This window comes from Pan troglodytes, chromosome 3, assembly GCF_028858775.2.
Source record: "Pan troglodytes isolate AG18354 chromosome 3, NHGRI_mPanTro3-v2.0_pri, whole genome shotgun sequence".
Classification (NCBI taxonomy): domain Eukaryota; kingdom Metazoa; phylum Chordata; class Mammalia; order Primates; family Hominidae; genus Pan; species Pan troglodytes.
This window is the reverse complement of record NC_072401.2, coordinates 93,554,099-93,579,213: the sequence shown is the minus strand read 5'-3', so window position 1 is coordinate 93,579,213 and position 25,115 is coordinate 93,554,099. Positions and strand designations below refer to the sequence as shown.

The 25,115-nt window shown below is 36.2% G+C and overlaps 1 protein-coding gene and 1 pseudogene across 1 annotated transcript in view; one reads left to right on the top strand and one right to left on the bottom strand.

Annotated features, from left to right (window-relative positions):
• GRID2 (glutamate ionotropic receptor delta type subunit 2) overlaps positions 1 to 19,448 on the bottom strand; it is a 1,611,884-nt gene extending 1,592,436 nt beyond the window's left edge. The window contains exons 1-2 of the mRNA XM_054682694.2: positions 18,193 to 19,448; positions 16,753 to 17,288 (exon numbers count right to left, since the gene is read on the bottom strand). Coding sequence (XP_054538669.1) covers positions 16,753 to 17,014 — 262 coding nt within the window. The 5' untranslated portion in view covers positions 17,015 to 17,288; positions 18,193 to 19,448. The remainder of the gene's footprint in view (positions 1 to 16,752; positions 17,289 to 18,192) is intronic.
• On the top strand, positions 17,874 to 19,456 carry LOC471253 (mitochondrial-processing peptidase subunit alpha-like; annotated as a pseudogene).
• Positions 19,457 to 25,115: the final 5,659 nt, after the last annotated feature.

Sequence of the window (25,115 nt, the reverse complement as noted above, 5' to 3'; positions counted from 1 at the left end):
CCTGGCAGAGACACAACGAAAAAAGAGAATTTTAGACCAATATTCATGATGAACATTGACTCAATAAAATACTCGCAAAGCAAATCCAGCAGCACATCAAAAAGCTTATCCACCATGATCAAGTGGGCGTCATCCCTGGGATGCAAGGCTGGTTCAATATACGCAAATCAATAAATGTAATCCAGCATATAAACAGAACCAAAGACAAAAACCACATGATTATCTCAATAGATGCAGAAAAGGCCTTTGACAAAGTTCAACAACCCTTCAGGCTAAAAATTCTCAATAAATTAGGTATTGATGGGACGTATCTCAAAATAATAAGAGCTATCTATGACAAACCCACAGCCAACATCATACTGAATGGGCAAAAACTGGAAGCATTCCCTTTGAAAACTGGCACAAGACAGGGATGCCCTCTCCCACCACTCCTATTCAACATAGTGTTGGAAGTTCTGGCCAGGGCAATTAGGCAGGAGAAGGAAATAAAGGGTATTCAATTAGGAAAAGAGGAAGTCAAATTGTCCCTGTTTGCAGATGACATGATTGTATATCTAGAAAACCCCATCGTCTCAGCCCAAAATCTCCTTAAGCTGATAAGCAACTTCAGCAAAGTCTCAGGATACAAAATCAATGTACAAAAATCACAAGCAGTCTTATACACCAACAAAAGACAAACAGAGAGCCAAATCATGAGTGAACTCCCATTCACAATTGCTTCAAAGAGAATAAAATACCTAGGAATCCAACTTACAAGGGATGTGAAGGACCTCTTCAAGGAGAACTACAAACCACTGCTCAAGGAAATAGAAGAGGATACAAACAAATGGAAGAACTTTCCATGCTCATGGGTGGGAAGAATCAATATCGTGAAAATGGCCATACTGCCCAAGGTAATTTACAGATTCAATGCCATCCCCATCAAGCTACCAATGACTTTCTTCACAGAACTGGAAAAAACTACTTTAAAGTTCATATGGAACCAAAAAAGAGCCTGCATCACCAAGTCAATCCTAAGCCAAAAGAACAAAGCTGGAGGCATCACACTACCTGACTTCAAACTATACTACAAGGCTATAGTAACCAAAACAGCATGGTACTGGTACCAAAACAGAGATATAGATCAATGGAACAGAACAGAGCCCTCAGAAATAACGCCGCATATCTACAACTATCTGATCTTTGACAAACCTGAGAAAAATAAGCAATGGAGAAAGGATTCCCTGTTTAATAATGGTGCTGGGAAAACTGGCTAGCCATATGTAGAAAGCTGAAACTGGATCCCTTCCTTACACCTTATACAAAAATCAATTCAAGATGGATTAAAGACTTAAACGTTAGACCTAAAACCATAAAAACTCTAGAAGAAAACCTAGGCATTACCATTCAGGACATAGGCATGGGCAAGGACTTCATGTCTAAAACACCAAAAGCAATGGCAACAAAAGCCAAAATTGACAAAGGGGATCTAATTAAACTAAAGAGCTTCTGCATAGCAAAAGAAACTACAATCAGAGTGAACAGGCAACCTACAAAATGGGAGAAAATTTTCGCAACCTACTCATCTGACAAAGGGCTAATATCCAGAATCTACAATGAACTCAAACAAATTAACAAGAAAAAAACAAACAACCCCATCAAAAAGTGGGTGAAGGACATGAACAGACCCTTCTCAAAAGAAGACATTTATGCAGCCAAAACACACATGAAAAAATGCTCACCATCACTGGCCATCAGAGAAATGCAAATCAAAACCACAATGAGATACCATCTCACACCAGTTAGAATGGCAATCATTAAAAAGTCAGGAAACAACAGGTGCTGGAGAGGATGTGGAGAAATAGGAACACTTTTACACTGTTGGTGGGACTGTCAACTAGTTCAACCATTGTGGAAGTCAGTGTGGCGATTCCTCAGTGATCTAGAACTAGAAATACCATTTGACCCAGCCATCCCATTACTGGGTATATACCCAAAGGATTATAAATGATGCTGCTATAAAGACACATGCACACGTATGTTTATTGCGGCATTATTCACAATAGCAAAGACTTGGAACCAACCCAAATGTCCAACAATGATAGACTGGATTAAGAAAATGTGGCACATATACACCATGGAATACTATGCAGCCATAAAAAATGATGAGTTCGCATCCTTTGTAGGGACATGGATGAAATTGGAAATCATCATTCTCAGTAAACTATCGCAAGAACAAAAAACCAAACACCGCATGTTCTCACTCATAGGTGGGAATTGAACAATGAGAACAGATGGACACAGGAAGGGGAACATCACACTCTGGGGACTGTTGTGGGGTGGGGGGAGGGGGGAGGTTAAGCACTGGGAGATATACCTAATGCTAGATGAGGAGTTAGCGGGTGCAGCACACCAGCATGGCACATGTAAACATATGTAACTAACCTGCACATTGTGCACATGTACCCTAAAACTTACAGTATAATAATAATAAATTAAAAAAATAAAAATAAAAAAAAATAAAATGTAAAAAAAAAGAAAAAGAAAATTGTAAAAAAAAATAAAAATAAAAATAAAAATAAATAAAAAATAAAAATTACCCAGCCTCGAGCATGTCTTTGCTAGCAGCAAGAGAACAGACCCATACATATGACATATGAGTATTTTAAAACATGCACAATATTATTCTTCATTAGGAAAATGTAAGGTCAAACTATAGTGTGATGCCATTACAAAGCTATCAAAATGGCAAAACAAAACAAACAGTAACAAAACCTGACAATACTAAGAATCAGCGAGTATGCAGAGCAACTGAAACTGCCCTACATTGATGGTACGAACTTATGGCCACTTTGAGAAAACTGCTTGAATTATTTTTTAAAAATTCTCTTAAATGGTTTATTTCTCCTGCTTCATCACGGCCAAAATGTTCAGAGAGCATTATTATACTTGTGACTCAGATTTTCCAGTTTTTTTTAACTTTTATTTTAAGTAACAACACACACTTGCTGAGGCCTATTGGGGGGTAGAGGGTAACAGGGAGAGGTTCAGGAAAAATAACTATTAGGTACTAAGCCTAATACCTGGGTGATGAAATAATCTGCACAACAAACTCCCATGACACAAGTTTACTTATGTAACAAACTTGCACACGGTTGTGTTTTATAAAGTTAAATGTACACTTACCATCCAAACCCATCAATCTTACTCTGTTTTTTGACCACGTGAATTCAAAACTTACCTTCACACAAAAACTTGGACACCAATTTTTGCATAAGCAGCTTTATTATAACAACAAAAAACTTGAAAGAACCCAGATGTTCTTAAATGGGTGAATTAATATATGGTAGTATACTCATACAATAGAATACAACTCAGCAACCAAAAAGAGCACGATGTAGTGTTTTATACAACAACATAAATAAATCTTATGCGTTTTGATAAGTGAGAGAAACAAAACCCTAAGAGTACATGTTTTATGATGTTTCCATTTATATGACATTCTGGAAAAGGCAAAATTATAAGGATTAGTTGCTGGTTCCCAGGGTTTGGGGGTGGGTGGAGCATAGAGCAACTTTGGGGGTGATGAAACTCTTCTGTATGACATTACGATAGTAGACAAAAATCTATGCATTTGCCAAAGCCCATAGAACTGTACAAAAAAAGAGACAATTTTACTGTATGCAAATAAAAATTTCACCAGAATATATAGGAAACAAGAAGGACCATAGACTGTGACAAATGAATTCAACCTTATTACACATGAATGACATCTCTAAATATAGGGAGTGGAGAAGAAAAGCTCTTACCGAAGTAACTTTAGAAAACAGTGTTTTGACTGGATATTGTGAAGCTAAAAACAAAATAACTGTACACAAACTCTGTACTCTGATTAAAATGGCTACTTCTCACAAGGAAACCGGTCAGATTCTGAAACTATTTTATAGCTATAGTTGGACTGAATAAATGGGCAAATATAGATAAAGAGAATTATTAAAGATAGAAGTCATAATTAAGCAAAGAGAGAATGGAAAAAAACCCTGTGCTCCTGGAGTGCAGTCAAAGATATCTGTATAAAATATATATATACATGTAGATACACACACAGAGAGAGATGGATATAGGTGGGTGTAAACATGGGTTAGTATATATACATATATAAGTTTTCTAGCTTTGTCTTCTGAGCAGCCTATAGGCAGTGATACCCTAGTAGCAGTGAACAAACTTGATGCCTCCCAACATATATTTATTTTTAAATAGTATTCTCCTGTACAAGGAACCAGGACTCTTTAAAGATGTGATTGATTCTAGGGATATGCAAGAAAAATATAAATTAAACGTGGGTCATTTTATGTTCCTAGAAGGAAGTTTCAATTAAAAAGAGTGGGGCCTTTTGAAAGACCTAAGAATTAACCTGAAAGAGGTCCCAATCTCCAAAGCTGGAACAATTTGATCAGCAAAAAAAATGATAATGTTGAATTGTAGCATAATAAAATAATTGCTCATAAAATAAAATAAATACTCATATGCCAAACTGATATAAAGAAATCATAAAGAGAAGGGACAATTCCTTCTTACAGAAGAGTTTTAATTAATCAATTTTGAAGAAAGAAATAGAATATCATTGTTAGAACACTGTAATCATAATTACTGTAAGCATAAAATAGAGATTATTGTGCAAATTAAGAAGAGGATGTGTTTAATTAAAACAGTATATGTGCATAGTCTCAAAATATCTCCCCAAATAAATATTATTTACAAAGTATAAAAGTGTAACTTTACTAGAGAGACACCTGGAAGACACCATTTTCACCAAGTGATCAAAGTTAATATTATCAGTATTGAGACTTACAGTCACACACACCTTACATAAAGCACTAAGGGGCACCTCACCATTGTGGTGTTCTTTGCTCAAATCCATAACTTCAATCTAACTAGAGAAGACATTAGAAAAAACCAAACTGATGCACCTTCTATAAAACCATTAACCAGAGTTTTTCAAAAATGCCAAGGTCATAAAAAAACAAAGACAGACTTAGGAACTGTAACATATTAGAAAAGAGTAAGAAGACAAGACAAAGAAATGCAATGTAGGACTCTAGATTAGATCCTTGGACAGATAAAAAGATGTCAGTGGAAAAACTGGTGGAATCTGAATAAGCCTATAGTTTTGTTAATAATATTGTATCAACATTAATTTCTTAGCTTTGATTGATGTAAGATGATTATGTAACATGGGGAACTTGGAGAAAGGAATAAGGAAGTCTCTTTACTGTCTTTGAAACACTTCTTTAACTCCAACATGATTTTAAAATAAAAAGATAAAGAGTTAAATTTCTCAGTGTTAGAATTTACTTTTTTAAGTGAGTATCTTTCAGAGCCTGGTATATGGGAGTCCTCTGCAAAAGGTATTCTATATTAAATACAAGATATACATGTTCTTCTGCTAAAAGATCATGAATCTAAGAAAAATCTTTAACTCAATGTAATGTTTTTAACTTTTTAATCATAATAACAATATTTTATATAACTCAGGCCATGTTTATGTTGACTAAGCCATTCCGAGTGTGTGTATGTGTGTGTGTGTGTGTGTGTATATATATATATACACACATATATATCTATAAAATAGATTATTTAGCATATACTATGATTCTTTCACAGCGTATGAAGATCAAGTGAAAGACTACTGCACTTGAAACACTTAAGTTTGACTCTCAAATCTGCTGCTAATAGTATTATGTGAATGGGATATGATTTGCTTTAACAAGTCTCAAATTTGCAGTTAAAAACTCTGTATAAATTGAAGGTAATAATTATCTTTCTGGATCACCATTTTAACAGATTTATTAAAAATATAAATTATTTTTCTAATTTATATATGACATTTAGGGAAACAGAAAATTTAGAAGCATAGGGAGAAAAAGAATTACTCACTGTATATTTATTTCTTCTCTTCATTCCTATGCATGTGTTTACATAATAGGAATCACATTACATAAATTGTTTTGTTACTTAACTTTAAAAATGTAGTTAATTAATTAGTTTGTTTATTTAGACTATTTTCTAGAGCAGTTTTAGATACATAGCAAAATTTTGCAGAAGGTACAAAGATATCCCAAATACCTCCTCAGATATATACTCCCCTATTATCAACATTCTCCACCAGAGTGGTACATTTTTTAAAAATAATTGATGAATATACATTGACACATCCTCATCACTCAGAGTCCATAGATTACATTAGGGTTCATTCTTGATGTTGTACACTCTGCGGGCTTGGACATAGATAATAATATGTACATTCCATTATAGCAAGATACAGAGTAGTTTCACTGGTCTAAAAGTTACTTTTTTTTCATTTAACATTGTAACAGTAAAATTTCTGATGCTATCACAAATTATTTGCAAGTAAATCTAATTGCTGCATTATATTACAATGTCATATGCGTATGTGTATATATACATATTATATATGTGTATATTATATTCAAATATTCATATGTGAATATATGAATATTTAAGTGTTTTCAAGCTTTTTCTTATTGTAAACAATCCCTCGATGACCCTGTATATTTTCCCCTGTATCTGGGTTCATTTTCTACTTGTAGGTCAATTTCCCAGATATTTAACTTTGAGATGGATGGATTTCTTCAAGGAAGGTGGCAGGGAAGAGCGCTGAATTGGGTAGAGGGAGAATTTGGGCTTTGATGCATGATCAAAGTGATCTCAGATAACTTCATGTGAAACTGTAAGCTGAAATACTCCTTCAGATTTATCCTGAGTTGAGGTAGAAGGGCTAAATCTTTTTACCAATGCATTTACTAGTTACTGGTTGTGAGGTGGTTAAGGGAAGGGAGCAAGACTTCAGGTAAGAAGGATTTACACAGCATAGCTATTCCCAAAGAGGGTTTTCTGCTGCCGACATTCCCAAGAAAAAGTGAAGGAATAAGTTCTTTCCTGATGGTCTGGCACACCACGGCATCTAATATAAAGGCTGTCACAATTTTCAAGCCTCTTTATATATTCTAGCAAATATCTCTCCAAAACTGTTGTATAATTGCAATTAGTGCTGACGTATTAACAGCTAAAAGTTGCTTTAAAACAGTTCACATAATAAATTCTTTTTCTGTTTAGTTTGTTCATGAAATACCTCACTACATAAACTTTAAAAAATATTATCTGGTCTTACTTGTATATTTAATTTTACTTAGATTTTATGAAATGTTTAAATATGTTTCTTATCTCAAAATTAGAAAAATATTCTATTATATTTGGCTTCTTAATGTGTAGTTTATTTCCATATATAATCTTGCAGAAATTTATTTTTATATTTAACATTATATAGGAAATAAACTTTTTCTGTTTCCAAACACATAGTCATTTCATGAATAATCAAATCTTTCCTCATTGATTTGAAGTGCCACCTTTATTACATAGTAAATTATCATATACACATATTCTCCATGCTTTCCATTGATCTATTTGACTATTCCTTCATCAGCACCACACTTTCCATTAATAAAGATTTATGATGAAAACCTCTTTCCATACTTCTTTTTTTCTCATTATTTCCTTAGCTATTTCATACATTTAATCTCCAAGATGAAATTTAGAATCAGTATGTCAAGTTATAAAACAACCACAACCACAAAAAAGCAAACAAATCAAAAAGAGATTTAGGATGGATTTTTATTGAACTTATGTATTAATTTTGAAAGAACTAGCATCTTTACAGTACTCTTTTCCTCCAAGCATGTGAATCTATTTCATTTACTGACATCTTCTTTTATGTTGTCACAGTATTTTTTTCAGGTGATTTGGTATTTGGTTCAAGCATAGATAAGAAATAGAATGGAATATCTGTATCAATCGATTCTAGGAAGAGTTTGGGTCAGGATGACCTAGAATGTTGGCAGTCTGTTTCTGTCTAAATTTCCAGACTATAAAATCTGTACATTTGAATGTTTGTATAAACTTCAAGCATCCCACAGTACAATCTTTTTTAAGTTCCTTTTTGTCTACATTTTATGTAATATTTTTGTGTGCAGCAGTATTTTAGCATCTTCTCTCAAAGGAAGGGCATTCACTAACTTAAAAAAAAAAAAACCAGACCAACATAATAGTTGATCTGAGACCAAGATTTGTTTTCTGTGACAAAGTTCTCAGATTTTACTTTTTCATAAAAGTAATTTTTTAACTTTTACCTATAAAGTATATTGCCTTTCATTTTTATAGAAGTCATTCCAAATGCAAAGGTTAATAATTTCTCATTATTTCTTTGTAATAATTTATAGTGTGATTCTTATATCAAATTATTTAATATACTTTATGATTATACAATCAACATATTTTTGTGAACAATTTGGAAAATATAAATAACCCTTCCCCAATTATATTTTGCAATTAATAGCAAACCTGAGAAACCACTGTCTACAGGTTTAAGTATTTCTCTATTATTTTAATATAAAAATAACAAAGTAGGTATTTTAAAACTTTTATAAGATACTTTCCCAAATACTCATAATACAAAAAGATTATACTGAAGTATTTAATATCATGGAATAATGTTTGAAGTATATAGTTCATTATATATACATTATATAATAATATATAATAATTCCAAAATGTTAAACATACTTCAGCATAATCTTTTTAAGTGATACATAATATCCTACTATATAATGTTAGAATATATTGAACTAATCCATTATATGTGGCTTACTAGGTTATTTTCAATCTTGGTTCTCAGAAAAAGTGCTGAATCTAAGCAAATGCTTACTTCCTTAGTATCAGTACCTAATACTGAAATTACCAATAGAGAATATAGTTTTTTTTGTGATTTGAATGTATATTGCCAAACTGTGCTCTGATAATTTGGTATCGGTTCACATTTGCATACATACGTTTGAACTCTATGTGCCAGACCAATTTTTAGTCATGAGAATGCAGCAGTGAATTAAACAGACAAACATCTAAGACTTCATGGAGCTTACATTATAGAAAGAAAGCAAAAATCATCAAGATAAATAGATTTATTTATACATACACTTTATATCATCATTATGAACTGAAGTGTATACTGAATTCATATGTCAAAGCCCAAACTTCCAATATTATTATATTTTAAGAAAGAACTTTGAAGAGATAATCAAGGTTTAAGGAGGTCATAAGGATCAGATCCCACTCCTATAGGACTTACGGCCTTATAAGAAGGGAAGAGGGAAAGCTCTTTCTCACTTTCTACAGGCATCAACCAAGAAATGGCCATGTGAGCATACAGCAAAAAAGGGACTATCTGTAAGCCAGGAAGAAACCTACACCAGAACCGAACCACACATCCATGCTGGAACCCTGATGGCAGACTTCCAGCAACTGTGAGAATATAAGTTTTTGTAGTTAATAGTCACAGAAATAATAAATCAATAGAAAGAGCAATACCTCTTAGATAGATAAGACACCTGGATGCATAGATACATAGATGAAAGAAAGAAATTTTAATAAACTCATCCCAGTTTTTCTGCTGAGAATGTACTGGAGAACTGCAAGGGTATAATAGGGATACCACTTAAGAGACTATTGCAGTACTTTAGACACATGGTAGTGGTTTGGACCAGATTATTGATAGCATGAGTAGCAATAACTAGTCAAATTTTGAATATATTTCTAAAATAGATGTAATAAGATTTTATTTTTGATTGGATATGGTGGCAGATAGTGAAATATAAATAACACCAAGGTTCTGGCCTGAGAAAGTTGTCAAGGGTGCTGAAGTTTTACAGAGCATTTAGAGAGAGTCTCACTGACAAGATGTCAATAAATATATTAAGATAATAAGGAAGCCAGTATGCAGATATTTGGATAAGAGCATTTCTAGGCAGAAGGAACAGAAGTGTAAAGGCCCTAGGGTTAATATATTTGTTATGTAATCAAGAGACAACAAAGAAGGCACTGCTACTATAGTACACCAAATAAGTGGAAGAATAGTTGCTGATGAGGTTGAAGAGATATTTTCGGAGCAAGACGATACAAAACGTAGTAAAGATGGGCTTTAATCTAATTCTATGCAAAATAGTCAAAAGTCTCCAATAGAACCTTCCTTTCTTTCCTTCTCTTTCTTCCTTTCTTTCTTTCTTTCTTCCTTTCTTTCTTTCTCTTTCTTTCTTTCTTCTTTCTTTTTTCATCTATGTATCCATGTATCTATGTATCTATGTATCTATCTATCTATGTATCTATCTATCTATCTATCTATCTAAGAGGAGACTTATTAAGAGAATCAGCTTTCATGATTATGAAGGCAGAGAAGTCCCATAATATGCTGTCTGTAAGCTTATAAAATAAGAAAGTTGGTAGTATAATTCAGTTAAAGTCCAAAGGCCTATGTAACAGGAAACAGGGGAGCTGGTGTGACTCCCAGTCTGAGGTTGAAGAGAGGTAGAGGTGGGGGATGCTGATGTAAGTCCTGAGTCTCGAGGCCCAAGGGCAAGAGAAGATGGATTTCATAGCTCAAAAAATGAGAGAGAGTTCACCCTTTCTTAGTTTTTTTGTTCCATTCAGGCCCTCAACAGAGGGGATTTTGCCCACATACATTGGTTAGGATCTATCTTTCTTGCTCAGTCTACTGATTCAAATGCTAATCTCTTCTAGAAACTCCATCACAGAAATATCCAGAAATAATGTTTTGCTAGCTATCTAGGCATCCCTTAATCTAGCCAAGTTGACAATACAATTATGACATGATATGACATATATTTTAATAAGCTCACCCAGTTTTTCTGCTGAGAATGTACTGGAGAACTGCAAGGGTATAATAGGGATACTACTTAGGAGACTATTGCAGTACTTTAGACACATGGTAGTGGTTTGGACCAGATTATGGATAGCATGAGTAGCAATAACTAGTCAAATTTTGAATATATTTCAAAAATAGATGTAATAAGATTTTATTTTAGATTGGATATGGTGGCAGATAGTGAAATATAAATAACACCAAGGTTTTGGCTTGATAAAGTGCAAGAATAGAATTATTAACTCAGTAGGGAATTACGGAAAACTACAGAGAACATTTTGGAGGAGAAGTAAAAAGCAGGTTTTTGGATGTGTCAAATTTGAGATGCTTATTAGATGTTTCAGTAGAAATGTCAGTTGGCAGTTGGATATGTGAGTCTGGGAATTAGGGAGAGGAAGAAGGTAGAGATCTTCAGGATACAAATCTGAAGCTATGAGATTGGGGATCACATATGGTGAGAGTGAAGATAAAAATATTCCACTGATTAGCTCCAGTGTACACCAATATTTCAGGGTTGGGAGTTGAGAAAGAAGAAGCAAAAAGACTAAGAAAAAAAGGCCAGGATTATCATAGGAGAGATACTAGTGAATGAAATGTCTTGGAAGCAAGTGAAAAAGGGTTCCAAATAGGAATGATCAAGTTCAGCTGATAGATTAAATTAAATGACCACCACATTTATTAATAATTGGAGACTATCATTGGTGACCTTGACATGGGCAGTTTCAGTGAATTGGACAGGGCAAATTCTAAATGAGGTAGATTCTAGAGAAAATGAGAGAATGTATGTATAGACAATACTTTCAGAAGTATTGCAGTAAAGGCTGCAAGATAAATGGAGACAGTATCTAGAGAGAGAAATAGAAATGTTTGAAGTTTCTTAAATTTGTGTATTACTTATTATTTGAGATGAGAAAATAATAAGGTTATTATTAATTATTAACCACATAAATAAGGTTAAATATTCCATTTAAATGATTCAATTGACATGGAAAATTGATGAAGCAGAAAAAAAGAAAACTGTTGAAGTACTGTAGTTAAGTACCTGAGAAGGGATGGAGGAACTGGCGATCAGGCAGGGGCAGACACAATCCATCCATTGAAACAAGAGAGCAATGAAGAGAATATGGATGCTAATTAAATTAGGAGTGTAAGCAAGCTTGCTTGGTTCATCTTGTCAACATTAAGAATTAACATTATTTAAAAATGAATACAAATCTCAATTCAATTAGCTGGAGATAGGTATTGTAGATATAAGGTCAATGGACTTGAAATCTGCCTCCAAATTTTGGCCAGTAAATGTATAAGTAATCAGAAATTAGATGGTGCTATAGTTTGGATGTTTGTCCTACCAAACCTCATGTTGAAGTTTGAGCCCTAATGTTGAAGGTATGTCCTAATGCAAGGTGTTTGGGTCATAGGGACATATCCCTCATGAATGTCTTGGTGCCATCCTCTTGGTAATGAGCAAGTTCTTGCTCAATTAGTTCTTGTTATCCTTCTGTAGTGAGTGAGTTGTTGCTCTATTAGTTCTCCTGAAAGCTGGTTGTTAAAAAGATCCTGGCACCTCCCTCCTCTACCTCTTGTTCCTCTCTCACCATGTGATACTTGCATATGCTGGCTTCCCTTTGACTTCTGCCACCATGAGTGGAAGGAGCTGAGGCCCTCACCAGTGCCCAGCTGGAAGAACTTTCCAGCTGGAAGAACAATAAGCCAAATGAAGCTTTTTTCTTTTTTCATAAATCAGCCAGTCTCATGTATTACTTTATAGAAACACAAACAAACTAAGACTGATGGCTTGCATTAAAAAGTGGAAGAATGAAGCAAATTCACATGGAGGAATAACAAATATTTTTAAAAAGTAGAGCACACAACTCCTCTAATAGATGACTTTGACATGACATTCTCAGTTCTACACTTCACATTTAGCAATTAAGTTCCATAAAAGTCCCAAGTATCCATCTAAATATGAGCAAATTTGCCTTAAATTCTATTCCATGATATCATATGTTTCATAATTAACTCATGTAGGGAGAGGGTGTGTGTGTCCACACACACTATCTAAAGGCCACACTCTCTCTAAAGGCCAAATGTTGTTTGGCCTTTAAATTTTGTTACGGGTATTTCTGCTTCTATGACTGAATATATCAGACTAACCATCCTACTAACAGGAGCTGTAAAAATAAGACTAAAAAAATGTTTTAAAAACCTGTTTGCAAGCCGGGCATGGTGGCTCATGCCTGTAATCCCAGCACTTTGGGAGGCCGAGGCAGGCAGATCACCTGAGGTCAGGAGTTCAAGACCAGCCTGACCAACATGGAGAAACCCTATCTCTACTAAAAATACAAAATTAGCCGGGTGTGGTGGCAGGCACCTGTAATCCCAGCTACTCAGGAGGCTGAGGCAGGAGAATCTCTTGAACCCGGGAGGCGGAGGTTGCAGTGAGCCGAGATCATGCTGTGCCACTGCATTCCTGCCTGGGCGACAGAGCCAGAGACTCCATCAAAAAAAAAATTATATATTTTTTATATTATATTTTTGTTTATTTATATATTTATATAATATATAATACATATTTATATATTATATATAATATAGATATATTATATATTATATATTATATAGATATATATTTTATATAATATATAATATACATAATATATAGATATATTATATGTTTTATATAATATATAATATACATTATATATATATATATATTATATATTATAAAGCAATCAAGGCAGCCAGGTCTTGATGGGCACAGTTTCTGCAGAGAAGAAACACATTGAGGTGAGATTACATTTCTTCTGGGTGCATTTGCTCATTCACTACACTGGACATAAACGTCAAACAGAAAACAACATTCTAGAGCCTGTGGCAGTCTCTGTGGGCTTTGTAGACAAAAATTGGAACTCAAGGCTGCCAAAGCAACCATGATTTGAGGAGTCAAAATCTTGGAGGAAAGAAAAATACTGTATAGAGAAGGGAGCCTGATAGTCTTCCTGCAATTTCCTTTTGAGGCATTTACTGATTCTCGAACTGCATATGCCCAGGGCAAGTTATTGTGAATATAAGCAAAACACAGTTAATTAGAGGATAAAATGTTAAGTAAAGAGAGCAAAAGACTCATTTGGCTGGAAAGACAAAAACTGGAACTCAGGGATTACCAAATAGTAGAGGCACTTGTAAAACTTTCAGTTTGAGATTCAATTTTGGTTTTGCCCTGAAGATAAGAGAAATTAGAATAATGCCAGACCCCACACAACAAGAAGTTGAGCTAGAACTTATTCATGATGATCTTTTCATAGTCTATGCATTTTCCAAAAGTAAACTTATGAAAAACTGATGCCAAAGAAAAATTATAAAATCAACTATAGATAAACGACTCATTACCTTCAAGGAATAATAATAAAGATAATGGCCAACTTTTCATCATAAGCCATGGAAGCCAGAGAGCACAATGACAGACACCCTTACAGTGCTGAAAGAACTGGCAAACTATAATTCTATATTCACTTAAAATATATTTCAGTCCGGTCATGGTGGCTCACACCTGTAATTCCAGCACTTTGGGAGGCTGAGGTGGGCAGATCACCTGAGGTCAGGAGTTTGAGTCCAGCCTGGCCAACATGGTGAAACACCATCTCTACTAAAAATACAAAAATTAGTTAGACACAGTGGAGCGCGCCTGTAGTCTCAGCTACTCGGGGGGCTGAGGCTGAAGAATCGCTGGAACCTGGAAGGCAGAGGTTGTAGTGAACCAAGATCGCACCACTGCACTCCAGCCGTGGTGACAAAAATTAGGTGAAATAAATACATTTTCAGGAATAAAAAAGAAGGATTTTGTTATTAATGACATGCCACCAGAAGAGATATTAAATAATTTTTCAGGAAAGAAGATGATTTTGGATTGTTGTGGATTGTAAAAGTGGCCAATTTTTTTACCCCCCCTCCACCTAGCTCCTTGTTGTCCCTGATCCTCCCATCAGGATTTGGAGTCTATGAAACCATCAATTGAACCCGTTTCCTAGGTTGTTATTGATTGCATTGTGTACTCCCAAAATTCATACGTTGAAGTTCTAACCACCAAGTACTTCAGAATGTGACTTTATTTGGAGATAGAGTTTTATATATGTATCAAGTTAAAGGGAGGTCATTAGGTCCTAATCCAATATGACTGTTGTTCTTATAAAAAGGGGAAATTTGGGCACAGATAGAAATGTATAGTGGGAAGACTATGTGATGAGACGTTCTGGAAAGATGGTCATGTACAATCTATGGAGAAGGACCTGAAACCTTCTTCTTTCACAGCCCTCAGAAAAAATCCACCCTACTGACAACTTGATTTTGGACATCTAGTATCTAGAACATTGAGAAAATGTATTTCTGTTGTTTAAGCCACTCAGACTGTGGTACTTTGTTATACCAAATCTAGCAAACTAATACACAGGCATACTGCTTTAGACAGTGGAAATTGGCAAACAGGACATAATCAGAAGCTTGAAAAGAGATTACGCCTTTTGGAAATTATGGAAAAGCTTATGGGAACTGCTTTCTTATCATTCTTTAGAACTCTGAAACCACTATGTGAAAAATAGTGGGCTAACATAGTGGAAGATGAAATACTCCTAAAGTCTTATAGCTGTGTCTTCCCAACTCAGACACATCCTAGACCAATGGCTTGTCAACTATCTCATACATGTGGCGGGCCATTCTAGATCATGCTGCAATCAGTTGGACTGCCAACTGACCACAAAAGCATGAGAGAACCTAGCTATCAGTTGAGCCAGGTCACAACCAAGCTGATACATGGAAACTTGAGACTAATAAAATGTGGAATTGTCTGTTTCATATCAAAAGCTAAATAATCAAAGACAGAAGTAAGAAAATTCAGGAAAGGATGGAGAGTCCTGGAAAAGATAAATCTATGAGTAAATACAAATTATTTTTCACTGCATAAAATAAAACTAATAATATTTTGTGGTGTTGAAAATGTATCTCAATTAGAGTAAGATAAAAACTAGTGTAAAAGTGACAGTGTAAATAAAAGCAAGTGTTATAAGATACTTGCCTTTATGAATTCCATATTTGTTTGTGTATTTAGGAAGGTTTTTCTCACAATGACACAAATATTTGTTTTTATGGCTTGGTTATTTATCTATAATATTATGGAGAAATAGCTATAATGTCTTCACGTTCATTTCCTCTACACACATCCATACACACACAATGATATTTTCTTCTAATACATCCATTTTATACATTTTTAAATTTAAAAACTCAATAATTTTTAAAATTATCTACATGTGGTTGTAAAGTGTTAAAGGGTGAAAGTCTAAGTTATTTTTTCCCCAAATAACTAACCAATTGCTCTAATATCTTTTAAAACAAGCTTATCTAACCACAGCCCGTAGGCTGCATGTGGCCCAGGACAGTTTTGAATGTGGCCCAACACAAGTTCATAAACTTTCTTAAAACATTACGAGATTTTTGTGTGATTTTTTTTTTTAGCTCATCAGCTACTATTAGTGTATTTTATGTGTGGCCCAAGACAATTCTTCTTCTTCCAATGTGGCCCAGGGAAGCCAAAAGATTGGACACCCCTGGTAAATATACTTTTTTGTTAATTAATTTAAGATGCACCTTTTTCATATATTAAATTTTACATGTAGGGATGATGTCACTTAAAAATATTCCTTATCTTTTATTTCCTATAGTGTTATTAGGTCCCATTAGAAATACTGCACAATTTCCATTGAATTTTCCAATAAACTATTTCTTACTGATAACATTTAAGTACAGACCCTAACATTTCCCATTCTTTATTTTATAACTGGTCTTTCTATTAGCATAATGCTAAAATAAAACATTCTTCCCCCTTTTTATGTCAAATAAAATCAGCTTAAAATCTTAAATTGTTATAGATCATTAATTAGGCCTAACCTTCAAAACCCCTGAAGGACCTGCATGAATTTTTCTTAGCTTACCTGTTGGAGACAACTCTTTATGAATGTTGGGTTTCCATATGTTTTCTGAGCAGAAGCATTGACAGCTTTCGTTCCAGACTATCTTTTCAAAGATATTTGTATAGCAAACAGCCTTGAAACATAATAAAGATTGTATTTCCATTTGGAGGAGAGGCAGGTTTGTCTGTTGTTGAGAATAGTAAGGACAATGTCTCTCTCTCGGGCAAAGTTGAGGTTTCTCAGATTCAGGGTTCGTTGACTGTATAACACAAATTTCCTGCATTGGGCCATTCTAATTATGTTAGTGGTGCTTGGAGATAAACAGAGCAATCCAAAGTAAGTACAAAGCTTAAACTGCTTGCTATGTCATGAGAGTAAGAAGTTCCTTTGTTTCTGACCCAAGCCTCATATCTTTTGCCAGCATCCATGACTAAACAAGTTAGCTTGCACATAGGATATAATCCAAGGTTATTCTCAGCCAAACATAGATTCTCACTGTAGTGCTTCAGCCAAGCTAATTTCTATAGGCTACTCCACACAAGTCATACAGCTTTTATCTGTTAAAAAAAAAAATAGCTGTGGATTTGGTTTCATAGTTTACTATTGAATTTCTGCAATAGTATTTTTAAAATCATCAGGTTCTATGGTTATATGATACTGCAATCATTGTTTTAAATTAACAGTCACCAATAGGCTCATATTACCTTCTTTATGTGCCTAAGACTACTCTGATATTTTTATCCAGGATAACCGAAGCATGCAGCAGGTGGTTTATTAAAACAACATTTTAAAGATAAATCTGGGTTTCTGTAGCCTGAGATCTTTATAATCGTTGTTTACTTACAGTATTTTTTATTTTATAATTTTAGGTTTTTTTAAATTTTTAACTTTTGTGGTACATAGTAAGTGCATATGTATTTATGGGGTACCTGGGACATTTGAATACAGACGTGCAATGCGTAATAACCACATCATGGAGAATGGGGCATCCATCCCCTCAAACATTTATCCTTTGTGTTACAAACAATCCTATCATACCCTTTTAGTTATTTTAAAATGTATAATTAAGTTATTATTGACTGTAGTAACTCTGTTTTGCTATCAAAAAGTAGGTCTCGGACAGAAGCAATGGGCGGAGACTCAAGATGGCGGCTATGGTGCTGGCGGCTACGTGGTCGCTGAGGGGCTCAGGTTCTCGGGGCCGCTAGCGGCTGAGGTTTGGACCTCCTGCGTACAGACGGTTTAGTAGTGGTGGCACCTATCCCAACATCCCCCTCTCTTCTCCCTTACCTGGAGTACCCAAGCATGTTTTTGCTACAGTTGATGGACAGGAAAAGTTTGAATCCAAAGTTTCAAACCACATTGGATAACCGGTTTCGCTTGGCCTCTCAAAACAAGTTTGGACAGTTTTGTATAGTAGGAATTCTTATTAATTCAGGATCAAGATATGAAGCAACATACCTTAGTGGAATTGCTCACTTTTTGGAAAAATTGGCATTTTCTTCTACTGCTCGATTTAACAGCAAAGATGAAATACTGCTTACGTTGGAAAAGCATGGAGGTATTTGTGACTGCCAGACATCAAGTGACACCACCATGTATGCTGTGTCTGCTGATAGTAAAGGCTTGGACACGGTGTTCGGCTTACTGGCTGATGCGGTTCTGCAGCCCCAGCTAACAGATGAAGAAGTCGAGATGATGCGAATGGCGGTCCAGTTTGAGCTGGAGGACCTGAACATGCAGCCTGACCCAGAGCCACTCCTCACCAAGATGATTCATGAAGCGGCTTACAGGCTCTACCTCAACGTGCTCAACAGGCACCACAGTTGGCCTCCACCGTTTCTGTCCCACAGAAAACATAGCAAAGATCAATCGGGAAGTGCTGCATTCCTACCTGCGGAACTACTACACCCCCGACTGCGTGGTACTGGCTGGCGTGAGTGTGGAGGACGAGCACCTGGTGGAATGTGCCCGGAAGTACCTCCTGGGGGTCCAGGCGGCCTGAGGGAGCGCGGAGGCCGTGGATGTTGACAGTGGCCCAGTACACTGGGGGGATTGCCAAGCTAGAAAGAGACGTCAGCCTGGGCCCGACCCCCATCCCCGATGGGGGATCGGACTGGAGAGCTGCTCCTTCCTGGAGGAGGACTTCATCCCCTTCGCTTTGTTGAACATGATGATGGGCGGAGGCGGCTCCTTCTCGGCTGGCGGGCCCGGCAAGGGCATATTCTCCAGGCTCTACCTCGATGTGCTCAGCAGGCACCACTGGATATATAACGCGACCTCCTACTACCTCAGCTACGAGGACACTGGCCTCCTGTGCATCCTTGCCATCGCCGACCCAAGGCAGGTTCCAGAAATGGTAGAAATCATCACAAAGGAGTTTATTTTAATGGGCGGAACCGTGGACGCGGTGGAGCGGGAACGAGCCAAGACGCAGCTGACGTCCATGCTCATGATGAACCTGGAGTCCAGGCCTGTGATCTTCGAGGATGTGGGGAGGCAGGTGCTGGCCACTCGCTCCAGAAAGCTGCCGCAGGAGCTGTGCACGTTCATCCGCAACGAGAAGCCGGAAGACGTGAAGAGAGTTGCTTCTAAGATACTCCAGGGGAAGCCGGCAGAGGCCGCCCTGGGCAAATTGACCGACCTGCCCACTGACGAGCACATCCAGACCGCCCTGTGGAGCAAGGACGGGCGCCTGCTCAGGACTTACCGGAACTTCCGGTAGAGCCGCTCCCTGGCCTGATAGACCCAGGAGTTGCAGCTGGAGCCTGTTCCCGTGCGTGTTAGTTTGGACACGAATTTATATTCGTGTCCAAACTAATGTCACCAGAGCACCCACGCAGTTTGCATTCCTTCAGAACCTTAATGTGCCAATCAGTGGAGTAAATACTGACCCTCACTACGGCAAGCCAGGAAGCAGGTGAAGTGCCGAGCGCTGGAGGGCAGCGTGCCATGAGGAGGCTGGGTCAGCGCTCCCCCTCCTCAGGGGCTCTCAAGGCACATGGTGTCCCGCAGGTTCCTTGAGAGGAGCAAGCCCTGAGCCGGGAAGCAGCAGAGGCCAAACTATCAGAGCCTCCCCAGAGGCCACCAAGTTCCTGTGTCAGGTACCAGGACTCACCTCTGACAAACGGGAGAAGGCAAGGGCCTGGTCTACTCCGAGGAGGGCAGTCCACGCGTGTGCACGCCCGCTTCCCTGGTAATAAAGAGCTGGCATCTTTCTTAAAAAAAAAAAAAAGGTATTATTCAATGTTTCTATTATTTTTGCACCCATTAACTGTCTGCACCTCCTTTGCCCCAGCCCTGCAACTACCCTTCCCAGCCTTTGGTAACCATCATTCTACTCTCTATGTCCAGGAATTCAAATGTTCTGATTTTCAGGTACTAGGAATAATTGAGAACACGCAGTGTTTGCCTTTCTGTGCCTGGCTTATTTCACTTAGCATAATGATCTCTAGTTCCAACCATGTTGTTGCAAATGACAGAATCTCATTCTGTTTTTATGGCTAAATAGTACTATGTTTTGTATATGTACCATATTTTCTTCATTTATCTGTTGAGGGACCCTTAGGTTGCTTCCAAATCTTGTCCATTAACAGTGCTCCAACAAACATGAGTGTATGGATATCTGTTAAATATAATGATTTTGCTGGCTCATACGCTATCTCTATGGTTGTTTTTTTTGAGAAACCTCCAAACTGCTTCATACTGGTTGTACTAATTTACAATCCCGCTAACAGTGTACAAGGGTTTTCTTTTCTCCACATCCTTGCTAGCAATTGTTATTGCCTGTATTTTAGATAAAAGTCATTTTAGCTGGGGTGAGATGATATCTCATTGTAGTTTTGACTTGCATTTCTCTGATGATCAATGATGTTGAGCACCTTTTCATATGCCTGTTTGCCTGTTTGTCCTCTTTAGAGAAATTTATATTTAAAATTGTGCCTTTTTTTTTTTTTTTTTTTTTTTTGAGACAGAGTCTCGCCTTGCCACCGAGGCTGGAGTGCAATGGTGCGATCTCGGCTCACTGCAACCTCTGCCTCCCCAATTCAAGCAATTCTCCTGCCTCAGCCTTCCAAGTAGCTGGGATTACAGGTGCGTGCCACCATACCTGGCTTATTTTTGTATTTTTAGCACAAATGAGGTTTCACCATGTTGGCCAGGCTGGTCTCGAACTCCTGACCTCGTGATCCACCTGCCTCAGCCTCCCAAAGTGCTGGGATTACAGGTGTGAGCCACCGTACGTGGCAAGTTTTCCCATTTTTAATTAGATTATTAGATTTTTTTTTCCCGTACAGTTGTCTGAACTCCATATATATCCTGGATATTAATCCTTTGTCAGAGGAATAATTTGCAAATATTTTTTTCCCATTCTGTGTATTGTCTCTTCACTTTGTGATCATATCCTTTGTTGTGCAGAAGCTTTTTAACTTGATGTAATCCCATTTGTCCATTTTGTTTTGGTTGCCTATGCTTGTGGGGTATTGCTCAAGGAAGTTTTGCCCCAACCAATGTCCTAGAGATTTTCTCTAATATTTTCTTGTAGTAGTTTCATTGCTTGAGGTCCTAGATTTAAGTCTTTAATCCATTTTGATTTGATTTTTATATATAGAGAGAGTTAGGGGTCTAGATTTATTCTTCAGCATACGGATATACAGTTTTCCTAGCACCATTTATTGAAGAGACTGTCTTCTCCACAGTATATGTTCTTGGCACCTTTGTCAAAAATGATTTCACTGTAGATTTGTGTATTTGTTTCTGTGTTCTCTATTCTGTTCCATTAGTTAATGCGTCTGTTTTTATGCCAGTACCATACTGTTTTTGTTACAATAGTTCTATATAATAATTTAAAGTCAGGTATTGTGATTTCTCCAGTTTTGTTCCTTTTGCTTAGAATGACTTTGGCTGTTCTGGGTTTTTGTAGTTCCATGTAAGTTTAAGGACTGTTCCTTTGTATTTCTGTGAAGAATGTCATTGGTATATTAATAGGGATTGCTTTGAATCTGTAGACTGCTATGGGTAGTATGGACATTTTAACAATATTGTTTTTTCCAATCTATCAGTACGAAATATCTTTCCATTTTTTTGTGTGTCCTCTTCAATTTATTTCATCAGTGTGTTATAGTTTTCACTGTAGAGCTCTTTCTCTTTTTTGGCTAAGTGAATTCCTAGGTATTTAATTTTATGTGTGGCTATTCTAAATAGGATTGCCCTTTAAACGTCTTTTTCATATTGTTTACTATGGGCATATAGAATTGCTACTGACTTTTGTATGTTGATTTTGTATCCTGCAACTTTACTGAATTTGTTTATCAGCTCTAACAGTTTTTTTGTGGAGTCTTTGGGCTTTTCTAAATATAAGATTATATCAGCTGCAAACAAGGATAATTTGACTTCTTCCATTCCAGTTTGATTGCCCTTTATTTCCTTCTCTGATCTGAATGCTGTGACTCCCAGTATTGTGTTGAATAGCAGCGGTGAAAGTGGGCATCCTTGTCCTGTTCCAGATCTTAGAGGAAAGAATTTGAGTTTTTCTCTATTCAGTATGATGCTAGTTGTGGGTCTGTCACCTATGGCTTTTATTATCTTGAGTTGTGTTTCTTCTATACCCAGTTTTTTGAATGTCTTTCTTATAATGAAGGGACGTTAAATTTTATCGAATGCTTTTTCAGCAGCAATTGAAATGATCATATGATTTTTGTCCTTCATTCTGTTGATATGATGTATCACATTCATTGATTTGCATATGTTGAATCATCCTTGTATCCCAGGGATAAATCTCCCAGGGTCATGGTGAATGATCTTTCTAACGTATTGTTGAATTTGGTTTGCTAGTATTTTGTTGACAATTTTTGCAACAATATTCATCACAGTTATGGCCCGTAGTTTTCTTTTTAAATGTGTTTTTGGTTTTGGTATTAGATACTGGCCTCATACAATGAGTTTAGAAGTATGTCCTCCTCTATTTTTCAGAAGAGTTTGAGTAGAATTGGTATTAGTTCTTCCTTAAATGTTTGATAGAATTCAACACTGAAGTCATCAGGTCGTGGGCTTGTCTTTACTGGAAGACTTTTTTTTATTATGACTTCAAGCTCATTACATGTTATTGGTCTGTCCAGGTTTTGGATTTCTTCTTGTTCAGTCTTGGTATGTTGTATGTATGTAGGAACTTGTGAATTTTCTAGATTTTCTACTTTTGGTTTTTATTGTCTTTTCTGTTATTCTTTACGCTGATGTTACCACATATATTTAACAGGAGAATTCCTTAAGATTCTCAAAGGCACAGCCTGCATTATCCCCAAGTGCTTTAAAATATTGGCTACTTAGGGACTATATTCACCATGCCGAGTTGGGATTATACTTTAGCATTGACAATATGGGTGTTTTTCCTATGCTCTCAGCCAACGTCATCTGTGAAAATATAATAGTTTAGTAGCTATGATATATACCCTGAATATGATATTTAATAAAAACTTTTCATATGCACACTATTATTTATTACAAGTATAAGTTTTTGTATTTTTTTAAAGTAAGGAAATATTCAGGATAACAATGTGATTTACCAAGAGTATTTTGTTATTAAGTGATATATCCTTGAACACAGGATGCCAAACTCCAAATCTCAGAATTAAATGCAATCTTGATTTATATTAACTGTTTTTTAGTAGACATAACACTAATGCATATGAATACAAAAATGCATAAAATTAAGCCTTTTGTCTTAAGGGGATATTAGAGAGACAGTGTGTATCCCTAATCTGTACTTATCCACTGTGTCAATGCCACATTTTCCTTCACAGAACCTCACTGGGTAACCTTATTATTAGAAAGAACCATCTTCATTGCATGAGCTATGAGTTACCAGTTACCAATCTTAGCTCTGGTTCTAGGAGACTTACCAACAAAATGTGTGGTCTTGAGAAAGGTCATACAATTTATATGAGTCTCACTTTTTTTCTTTGTGAAAAATATGCATGACTGCTAGAATAGTAGATAATTCCTGAATAGGCTGAGATTGTTCCTGCCTCAGATCTTTGGCTTTAGCCTTTCTGTTTAGTTGGAATTTCTTCCACAAGTTTTTCGTTCTAGGTTTATTTTCCCTGTTTATTACCAGAATTTGCATCGTATGTGTTTTACATGTCTAATTTCCTTTTGTGTTTCCTAGAATACAAACAGCATGATGGCTAGAAGTCTGTTTAACTTTAATGTTTTATGTGTCATGCCTAGAGCACTGCTTAACACATAGTAAGCAGTCAATATAAATTTTCTTGAATGAATGAATACATAAATATTTGTAAAAACTAAATGAAGTGATATATAGATGAATGAAAATGAAACACTTTCATGGCATTCTATTATTATAACCCTTTCACCTCATAAATATTTATTCAATGTATGTTCATTGCTAGGATTTCAATGTGCCTATTGTGGTCTTTAATTAAATGAATCAGGAAGCTAGACCAATAAATTATGCCAAATAAAACTAGTTAATAATGCCAAATTTTGTGCTCAGTTTCTCCAGGAAAAAGATTCTGATACATCTTTCAATAGTAGCAATAATGGAGATGGAAGAATGAGAGGTTGGGAGAGAGGTAGAGATGATTTTGTTTTCTACAGAAAATGTGATGAAAGATGATGGGATTAAATGGTTAAGACTCAGGAATAAAAATGAAAATTATTTCCCCATTCCTGACTAAGCATGTGCTATTGGCAAGCTGCAGAATTTACACTAATGGGCCCCAGTGAGGCCAGGGAACAAAGACCATGGCTGAAAACCTGGCAGAGTTAGAGTCTGACGTTGGTTCTATATAACTGCACATGGCTGAGGCTTTGGCAGTTCAAGAGAGGAAGGTGTCTGTATCGTCAGCCCCATGAGTAACATGGATAAACATATATTTTATACAATAAAAGTTTTTATTTCCATGTATAATATCTAGATATAGTTTTTTAAATTATTGCTATCTATTAAAATATTTCGGTAACTTTTTGTTTTCTTTTTTTGCACTTTTGCTAATGTGGATATCAGTAATGTCTCAGTAAGCAGTAGTAGGTGCAAAAGCTACTCCATTCTTTCTCTGGAACTAGGCAAACATCAGCAGTTCAGGTAATCAGTAGCTCTTCCTTGATTATCACCATTATGAGCTAGGCTTTCATTTAATAGTCTTTAAATTTGTTGAGGAGCATGGACACTTTTAAGAATTGTTTAAACAATAGCTACTAATTTCAGCCCAGGGAAATGCACACACACACACACACACACACACATAATTTTTGGCATATAATTTCAGGAGAGCTAGAGATCTCTTAACAGTGATCCATGAACCTAAGAAATTTTATATCCTTTTAAGTAGACGGTAAGCTCAAAGCTCTAAAATACGAACTATGCT